We start from the raw sequence: 10,702 nt of genomic DNA, 5'->3' as shown, positions 1-10,702 counted from the left end.
CTCTATAAAATAAATTTTGCAAACAGAAACAAGTCAGGGGAAAAAAAAGTTCTTGTAAAACAAAAATAAGCTATTTTAGGGTTTTAAAACTTCTGTAAAAATAGTAGTGTTTGGTGGGGTATATTTCATGACCACCCACTAACTGAGAACCTCAATTGCCAGGATGAAAAAAGACTTCTGCTAAAATAGAAGCTTCATTCTTCTCTTAATGCAATATAAAAATGCGTAACATAAAAGTTTAGACCCGAAGCGGTGTAGCTGATCAAATGCCACACATAGGCCAAACAAAAGTTGCTTATTAAAACTACACCGTTCAGCATAAAGTTTTGTATTTTAACCCCACTTCACTTCACCCCAATAAATTGTCAAAACTTTGCACTGACGAAAGCTCTCCGGCTAAATTAATGGCTTTGGTTTTGCAAATTAATTTAGATATTAAAAAATCATATTTCAACTGAAAGTGCTGTTACTCAGATTAAATATTAACCAAAAGCTGTCTTACGCTTAAATAGAATTTAGCCTTTGAAGTGTTTTTATTAATCTCTTCTGATGTAGGTGCCTGAAATTCTATGAAAGTGCTGTTGCTTCCAGTCGCGTGCATCACTTACTGTAATTTATTTTCAGAACATAATTCTATTTATAAATGAAAATCCTATTAAAAGAAGACAAGAAAAATTAGTCCCCGACTTTGCATTGGTAGAGTAGAAACAAAATGAGCAGCCTAACCTAAAGTGACATTTACAAATTACCTGTTAATTTAAACTGGGTTGAAGGATGACAGAGTTTAGTCAGTCTGACAGGAAGTACCAAACAACTGACAGTTGGGTCTAGAATGGTCTGTGGGCTCGTGCAGGGAGCACATTTGTCTATGTTTTCTGGAGGGGGAGATTCATTTCGGTAGAGTAAATAATATATCTGTGAAAATATTCCCCCCCCCCACCCCCAACCAGGTTTTCATAGAGATGTGATTTCCTGTTCACCACTCTCTTGAGAAAACACTTTTTTAAAAAGCGGGGGCACTTGTTAATGTCCAAAAGGATAATCCCGCCGTAATTGTCTTTGTAATACTCAAACATAAATGGTGAGGCCAGGGGTGGGTTTCAACCGGTTCGCGGCGGTCCCTGCAAACCGGTTGTCAGCGAACCCAGAAGTAAGTACTTCCGGGAACGGCGAAGGGCCCACCCGCCCGCCCGCACTTCTTACCCGGTTTTGACGAGTTCTGCGCTTCCACGCATGCGCAAGGACGCATACAGCGCCTGCGCGATCCTCCAGGAGCAGCTGGAGCATCGCACAGATGCTAGTACGCATGCGTGCACCGTGCGCGTGCACGAGGACGCCGCCGGCCCCGTTCCAACCAACCGGTTGGAACGGGGCGAGAAACCCCACCCTGGGTGAGGCCTATATTTTGAAATGGATTAGGAATATCATTTGTTGTCCTCCAAGTCAAGATCCTCTGTTCTACAATCTTCATAGCAGAGGTGGTATTCAGCCAGTTCTGACAGGTTCTGAAAAACCGGTAGCGGAAATTTTGAGTATTCCGGAGAACCAGCATATAGGCTGCCTCCCAGCTGATCTTCTTTTGTTGACCTGAACAGGAGAATGGAGCTGGAAGGCAGGTTAGTGGGGTGGGGAGGCAATGGGGATTTTGCAGTATCCTTCCCCTGCCATGCCTACAAAGCAACGCCCATAAAGCCACACCCACAGAACCAGTAGTAAAAAATTGAATCCCACCACTGCTTTTAGTTTACAAGTAAGAGATATGTTTACAGACAGAGGCAAGGGTGGGTTTCCTCCCAGTTTACACTGGTACGCCAGAACCGGTTCGTGAAATTTAGAGTACCTTTTGGAACCCATTCCAAAAGGAAGGAAGGAAGGAATGGGGAGAGATACACACAAGAAAGGAAGGAAGGAAGGAAGGAAGGGAGGGAGGGAGGGAGGGAGGGAGGGAGGGAGGGAGAGTAGAAAAAAGAAAGAGACAGATAGAAAGAAAAAGAGAGAAAGAAAGAAAAAAGAAAAAGAAAGAAAAAGAAAGTGGAAGAGAGAGAGGCAAAAGAAAGAAAGAAAGAAAGAGTGGGAGAGAGAAAGAAAGAAAGAAAGAAAGACAGAAAGAACGAGAAAGAGAATTTATGACCACAATTGAACCCAAAATTTTGGTTGCTAGGAAGAGCATTGTTAAGTGAGTTCACCATATTTTCCAAGTTGGCCACACCCACCTGGTCACACGCCCACCAAGTCATGCCCGCCCAGTCACATGACCACCGAGCCACTCCCACAAAACAGGCCACACCTACAGAATAGGTTCTAAAAAAATTTGAAATCCACCACTGGACAGAGGCCACAAAAATACAGACATTTACAATGTGGCAATCACTCTCTATTTTCTGCCGCCTGTAAATGGTTTCTTATGAGAGTATTTAAAGCAAAATTTGTAAACAAAATATCAATAGAAGAGACCATTTGTAGCTCTGAACTGTGGCGTCCTTGGTGCTCTTTGAGCTTGGTGGTTTTCATACAAATATTCATTATCAAACTAGGTAACATCATTAGTGCTATTCAGTATTGATCAATACACTGATGATGTTACCTGGTTTGGTAATGAAACGTTTGCATGAAAACCGTCAAGCTCAGAGATCACCAAGGACCCCACATTTCTAAAAATATTGTCTTGCACTTCTTTTTTTTAAGGTGGGAGAAATCTCCAGATGACACAAGTTTACTCATTCTTTTCCCATCAATAACATCAACACTTTAAAAGCATTCAGGGACTCACAATTAAAACCAGAACTTCCGTTGCAAAGCAATGTGGCCATTAAGTGAGTCGCACCTGATTTTGCAACCTTTTTGGTTGCAAGTTGTGAATGGCCATTGTGCAAATCACAAGGTTGTTAAGTGAATCCGCCATTGACTTTGCTTATTGGAAGCCAGTTGGTAACTTCTCAAATAACGATCATGTGACCCAGGGATGCTGCAACCATCACAAGTACATGCACATTCCAAGTGGCCGAATTTTGATCACATGACTACGGTCATACTGTCATAAGTTTGAAAACCAGGTATAAGTTACTTTTTCAGTACCACTATACCCTCAGAACAATTGCTAAATGAATGGTTATAAGTCAGGACTATATATCTGCATTCTACAACCCACTTACCGTAAATACTCCCTTTCTGATTGTAAAACTCTAAAAAACACAAGAACTCTCTCAAGTGCACCGTTGTGAAATTGTACATACTTTATAAAGGTACATACAATACAATATTTTTCATATTAGGCACACCAGTCTCCGTTGAATTTTGCGAATGCAGAGACATAAGAATTGCTGTTAATCTGCTCTTTAAAAAAAACAAACCCATTTTTCTTCTCACACAATGTTGAAAGAAATTTGCACTCAAACCCCCCAGAATGGAGGAAAAGGCAAAAAGATTATTCTGTATTTGTACAGACCTATGAAGGGTCAAAGCAATATCATAATGACTGAATAGAAATAGGATGGAAGCTGTGGGATGTTTTCAATCTCTCCACCTAACTTTAACATTTTTAAAAGATGTTTATAAAAAAAGTCCCTGGTCTTATCCTGTTCTGTCAGGAAGAGATGGGAGGAAGCAGTGAAAATAACATTATTCAAATACTGTATATTAATGGTGGATGGCTAGTCACCATTGCTAAGATAAACAGCATGCATTTATATTAGGGATACTTCCTGGCCAGATTAGTGTCTTACATTTTGCTTTCTTCATGGTTAAAATACCATGATAACACTCCATTGATTAGAATGGACACTGGAATGGACTTATGAATATTGGGTTGACCATTGCAATAAGAAGGACATTGACAAACTTTCATCCTTGTTCAGTATGTCTTGTGCTCTGAAGTGGCTACTATTGAATGCAACAACGAGAAAGAAAAAACAAGATTCATTAATCAATAGGTACTTTTCTGCAGACAGTTCTCATATTTATACTTTGTCAGTATCAATGTATCCAGGTTGAGATCCAATCTCTGCCATCCCAATACTCCTCATAAATTGGGTGTTCCAGAAAATCAAATACATAATCTATTTGTATGCCTGTAGATCAGAGGTGTGGTGGCTCAGTGGCTTAAAGACACCAGAGAAGGTCTATGCTCCGGCGGTTCGAGTCCTAGCACTGTGTGAGTGGGTGAGCTCCTGTCACTTACCTCAGCTTCTATTGACCTAGTAGTTTGAAAGCATGCTACATGAGAGTAGATAAATAGGTACTGCTTTGGTGGAAAAATATTGGCGCTATGTGCAGACGTACAAATGCAAAGATGTTAGACGTGCCCAAATGTGATGGCTGAATGGGAGGTGACCTTGGTGGACAGAAAAAGCCCCAGATAAGATTGCAGAATGCCATTAGTCATTCTGAGTGCACTTCTGAATAGTGAGCGTGAACCAAATGGACTAGCAGTCTTGGGCAGCCAAATACTGTAGTCTTCTGGCTAATGTACCATCACTCGTTTTTGGAGGGAGTCTCCCTTTGGATTGGGTTGGTAATTGTTTTTCTTTGGAATCCGTTGGAGATTGATGTGTTTGTGAGAGTGTGTAATTCAGTTTTCAGGTTGTCTTTGTCAGCTAGGCGTTTGGTTCTGGAGATGAGGGTCTTGGCTACAGAGTTGATCTGTGCAGGGTGGTGATGGGATTGTGCATTTAAGTAGCAGTTGGTGTGGTTTTTTTCCCGGTAGATGGTGTGTCCTAGGGAGCCATTGGGTTTTTTGTAGATTAGGACATTCAGAAAGGGAAGTTGGTTGTTTGCTTATACTTCCATAGTGAATTGTATTTTGGGGTGTAGGCTGTTGAGATATGTGAGGAAGTTGTCCACTTTTTCTTTCCCATGTGGCCAAATCACGAAAGTGTCATCAACATATCTAAGCCAGAGTTGGGTTTGTGTTCAGATTTATCTAAGGCGTTAGTTTCAAAATGTTCCATGTATAAGTTTGCGATGACGGGTGTGAGAGGTGATCCCATGGGTGTTCCTTCTATCTGTTTGTATCTTTATCCATATATATAAAACAGCTGTGTGTGTGTGAGTGTGTGTGTGTGTACGTATGTTCCAGCATAACTCTGGAATGCCTCGAGTAATTTTAACCAGACTTGGTACATAGATTACTTACCTTCTGGAAACAAATACTGTGGGGGTAAGACACCTTTAACACCCCTTGGGGTTTGTATTCTGATAAGATACAGCCTGTTGTGCCTTGCAATGGCTTCTACCATACTGCTGTAAAATGGTCCCTACTGTGCAGCGCAGTGGAGTCGCCTTGGTAACAGCTTCACAGTACTCCACTAGGAAGCTCCCTCTGGTAAGGAGGAAAATCCAGCCTTAGAAACTAAGGTGCTATCACTTTTCTTGATGCTTCTGGGGGCACACGGAAAACATTTGGAACTAATTTAATTGTCACCGAAATCAGGGCTTTTCCTGTCTAATACAGGATTAGGATAAATAAATTCCTGGACAACGCCAGGTTATCAGCTAGTAAATTATAATAATGCCTGTTGAACCATCCAAGCAAAAGCTTTGAATGCATGCCCTCACTTATGGCTGAGAGAAAAGTTTCGTCTGAACTAGCCCTCATGTGATCCATGTCAATACCCATGTATTTGCAAAAGAAACATTTGTTTCCTTCTCTGTCTGATATTTTCACTATGGAATATGTGGCCTTAAACAATGCGCATGGGCGCTAAGCAGCTCCTATACTGTAACCAGGATATTCATGTGTCCTTACAGCAAGGACATATGATAATGACAAGGATCAATGTCATTTTAACAATGCACAAAGGCCATGATGAAAGGCTACTTCTTCATTAAATAGCAGGACTATTGATTATTAAGTAGAAACACGGTAGAATTGAAATACTTGCTTATCCAGAGAAATTATCAATAGGTAAAGCCAACTATCCAAGCGCCAATTACACACAAATTGGAAGCCAGGTGTTTGGGAACCAAATTAATTACTGAAAATTCATTTAGGAGTAAGCACAAATATTCACTCAAGGGCTACCATTCTTTCTCAGCCACAGTGCACATATGGTGCAAAGGGGAAATTAGCAGAAGGTCCTTTGAATGCCAGAATATGTCTGAGATGTTATCTGGCCATTTTTAATAAATACATCCATTCGAAAGGTGTGCATGGAATGATGAAATGATACATTTTATATATAAAGAATAATATTTATGGAAGTTTTGGTCCTCTGGTATTAGAATTACTACTCAGCTCTGAAAGCTATTACTTTTTATTCCAAAAAAGTAGCAACATTTAACTTCACTAGTGCAATCCTCTATACATCTACTGAGATAGAAATTCCATTGAATTCATTCAGCTTATTTTCTGGTCTGCTTAGGCTTTCATCTCAAAGCTATAATTTCTTTTGATATGATGGCCTTCTTCCCAGCGGTGGGTTTCACATTTTGTTACGCGCATGTACCCAGCAGTGGTGGGTTCCGGATTCCATTCCAACTGGTATGGTTGGAATAGCAATAGCAATAGCAGTTATACTTATATACCGCTTCATAGGGCTTTCAGCCCTCTCTAAGTGGTTTACAGAGTCAGCATATTGCCCCCAACAACAATCCAGGTCCTCATATTACCCACCTCGGAAGGATGGAAGGCTGAGTCAACCTTTGAGCCAGTGAGATTTGAACAGCCGAACTGCAGAACTGCAGTGAGCTGAAGTAGCCTGCAGTGCTGCATTTAACCACTGTGCCACCTTGGCTCTAACAAATACTGTCGAATGGCGCTGGCATCACCCATATGGATGCGTACAGCACGTGCTGACACGCACGTGGCGCACGCATGTGTTGTACTCGCCTGTGATGCTTCCGCAAGCCTCTGCGACGCTCCAGCGGCTCTGGTACCAGGGCGTACTGCCGTACTGGGGCGTACCGCCTGCAACCCACCACTGGTACCCAGTCTCAAAAACGTGCCTAAATAGTACTGCATAGAGCTGGGGCAGGTGGGAAGGCTCACCCACAATTTCCGCTACCAGTTCGGGTGAATGCTACCTCTGCTTCTTCCCATAAACTTTCCCATTCAGTAATGCACTCACCAATGATTTACAGGTAATCCTCGCCTTACAGCAATTCAATTAGTGACATTTGAAGTTTCAACGGCATTGAACAAACTGATTTATGACCATTTTTCGCATGACCATTGCAGCATCCTTGTGGTCATGTGATCAAACTTTGGGTGCTTGGCAACTGGTTCATGTTTATGACGGTTACCGTATCCCGGTGTCATGTGATCACATTTTGCATTATGAATCACACCATGATAAAAGGAAAAAAAATAGCTTCTTCCATTTATAAATAGCATTAGGGCTGGCTTAGTGATAGCATGGCTAACAATTGAAGTCATTTTATCCAGAGAATGGTTCACATGCACCTCCTTTAACAAGCGATGAGGAAAGTTTGAAGATTCAACATACAATAATTATTATGAATTTCAGAAAACCAAACTTGGGGGGAGGACACAAGAAAATATAGATTTATGCCTTTGGATGGTTGCCTGTGCTGCGGCTCATTCTTTTGTTTCCGGGCTCACCGTTGTTCCCTGGGCCTCTGGTGCTCACTTTGACCGGGATTAAGTCGGTCAGGAAAGCTTCGCGGAAACTATGGCATTTAAAGTTACTGGAAAGGCCTCCGTGGAACAAGAAGTAGCAATTCATCGTATCAGAATTACTTTGACAGGTCTCAATGTGAACTCTCTTGAAAAGGTTTGTGCAGATCTCATCAGAGGTGCTAAAGAAAAAAATCTAAAAGTGAAAGGGCCTGTTCGCATGCCTACTAAGACCCTGCAAATCACTATGAGAAAAACACCATGTGGTGAAGGTTCCAAAACTTGGGATCGTTTCCAAATGCGCCTCATTGATTTACACAGTCCTTCAGAGATTGTCAAACAGATAACTTCTATCAGCATTGAGCCAGGGGTGGAAGTTGAAGTTACCATTGCTGATGCTTAAATGGTTGTTACATGTATGGTTGTTACATGTATCAATAAAAAGCTGTTAAGTATCTATATCTATATCTATCTCTATCTCTATCTCTATCTCTATCTCTATCTCTATCTCTATCTCTATCTCTATCTCTATCTCTATCTCTATCTCTATCTCTATCTCTATCTCTATCTCTATCTCTATCTCTATCTCTCTATCTCTATCTCTATCTCTATCTCTATCTCTATCTCTATATCTCTGTATCTGTATCTGTATCTCTCTGTGTGTGTGTGTGTGTCAGAAAGCAGCATATATATGTATGTATGTGTGTATGTGTATATGTATATGCATCTGTGTAGATATATGTGTATATATGTGTATATATGTATATATATGTATGTATGTATGTATGTATGTATGTATATATGTATGTATATATACATACTGATAAATAAATAAAGGGAGACTAGTATAGTTCTATTTCAAGCTATTTAGCTCTCATCAGCTAGCCATACCCTGTAAAGGGTCTCCCTTTATTTATTTATCAGCACAAATACAACACAAATGTAGCAAAGGCAACAGTAAAAAATATTGGGTTTCTGTCTGTATGGTCTCTTGTGACGAGCCGATAGACAGAGAATGGAGGCAGTGGACTTCCTCCCATATTTGGGGATACCAGGGGTTGTGACTCTAAATACATACCTATTTCTCTCGCTCAGCTGATAAGGAGGAGAACCTTGTGGCTTAATGGTTAACACATCTGCCTAAGATGTAATACAGCACAGATTCTTATCCCTGTAAGGGTATGGCTAGCTGATGAGAGCTAAATAGCTTGGAATAGATCTATACTAGTCTCCCTTTATTTATTTATCAGCACAAATACAACACAAATGTAACAAAGGCAACAGTAAAAAAATATTGGGTTTCTGTCTGGATGGTCTCTTGTGAATAGCCAATAGACAGAGAATGGAGGCAGTGGACTTCCTCCCATATTTGGGCATACCAGGGGTTGTGACTCTAAATACATACATATATACATATATACATATATACATATATACATATATACATATATACATATATACATATATACATATATACATATATACATATATACATATATACATATATACATATATACATATATACATATATACATATACACATATACACATATACACATATACACATATACACATATACACATATACACATATACACATATACACATATACACATATACACATATACACATATACACACACACGCATGCATGCATGCATGTATGCATACATACATACATACATACTATTTACTAAAATATTATTTAGTGAATCCACAGATCACAGGTGGACTGCAATCAAAACACGCAGTTCCTTGGGAGATGTTATTTTAAAACTGTCCGGTGATTAAGAGAATACCAAAGCAGTAACTGAACTATGAAAGACTGTTGGGAGTGAATAATTGATTTCACAACCATGATTGAAGGCCTCCGGACACTGAAATTACAAACTATGGTTGATAAACATGGTTTAGCGTAATTGTGCCTAAGGGATTTCCTCAGCTTAAATGCATTGTTTGAGAAAGTATGTAGTGGTAATTTTTATTGAATAAAGTTGTTTGCTCCCTGACTTTTTGAGCGGCTAACAGTGTCTTTCCTAGAAGGAAGTGGAATTATGCAGTTGTGATCAAAGGATGTGAGAGGCCTTGTATTCCTTGGACATCAGCCAGAGGAAACACATCATCACACTGTTTCTTCTCCTCTGTAAACTGTGATCTGGACAAATCTCTAACCTCCTGCTTCCTTTGATTAGTACACAATGCATTTTCCCTACACTGAGAATGGTGTACCAACTGCATCCTTATTCAGCAGAATTATCTTGATTACAGTATTATAATAAATTATATAAGAGTTACTGCCGAAGTTATTCAGAAACTACAGTACTTACAGAAGTTTCCCATACAGTACAATAGGTGTCAGTGTAATTGACTACATCCAGATGGATAAAAAACTATGAAGCCACTTTTAGGAATACACTGGAGCTTAGTCCTTTCATAGCACAGTTCAAAATGTTGATTAACAATAGTAGTTACAGAAGTACTACAGTGGTGGGATTCAAATTTTTTTTACTACCGTTCTGTGGGCGTGACTTGGTGGGCGTGGGGTGACTTGGTGAGTGTGGCTTGGTGGGCGTAGCAGAGGAAGAATATTGTAAAATCTCCATTCCCACCCCACTCTAGGGGAAAGTTACTGTAAAATCCTCATTTCCTCCTGATCAGCTGGGACTCAGGAGGCAGAGAATAGATGGGGATGGCGCCAGTCAGAGGTGGTATTTACTGGTTCTTCAAACTACTCAAATTTCTGTTACTGGTTCTACAGAACTGGCCAGAACCTGCTGAATACCACCACTGACTACTAGTTATAGAAATAATAGACATTTTATTAAGGCAAAAAAATATATAAAGAAATAGAAATAAGAGGAACAGCAAATTAACATTCTTACAAAATATAATTCCATGGTTGCATAAATACAGCTCAAAACGTATAAACAAGGAAATCTTAGATTTAAAATGTTTTAGTACTTGAAAAATCATTCTGTGCTAAGATTTGCTTGAATGGTTCTTTCCCATATCTCATGTTACAGGGCCCTTGTATGTCACCAAAGCAAGACGTTGTGTGTGTGTGTGGTGTGTGTGTGTGTGTGTGTGTGTTCATTGTTCAGAACAATCTCATGGATTAACTTCTCTTGTAA

The 10,702-nt window shown here is 40.0% G+C and overlaps 1 protein-coding gene across 1 annotated transcript; it reads left to right on the top strand.

The window, feature by feature from the left end:
* Positions 1-7,628: 7,628 nt before the first annotated feature.
* LOC116509546 (40S ribosomal protein S20-like) lies at positions 7,629-7,976 on the top strand. Its single transcript, XM_032218736.1, has one exon. It carries the CDS (start codon positions 7,629-7,631, stop codon positions 7,974-7,976), a length of 348 nt encoding a protein of 115 aa, XP_032074627.1.
* Positions 7,977-10,702: the final 2,726 nt, after the last annotated feature.

Source organism: Thamnophis elegans, chromosome 5, assembly GCF_009769535.1.
Source record: "Thamnophis elegans isolate rThaEle1 chromosome 5, rThaEle1.pri, whole genome shotgun sequence".
Classification (NCBI taxonomy): domain Eukaryota; kingdom Metazoa; phylum Chordata; class Lepidosauria; order Squamata; family Colubridae; genus Thamnophis; species Thamnophis elegans.
This window is presented reverse-complemented; position numbering and strand designations above follow the sequence as displayed.

Bases quoted from the DNA above. Each gene is read 5' to 3' on its own strand.
- LOC116509546 (XM_032218736.1), top strand. From the start codon at position 7,629: ATGGCATTTAAAGTTACTGGAAAGGCCTCCGTGGAACAAGAAGTAGCA.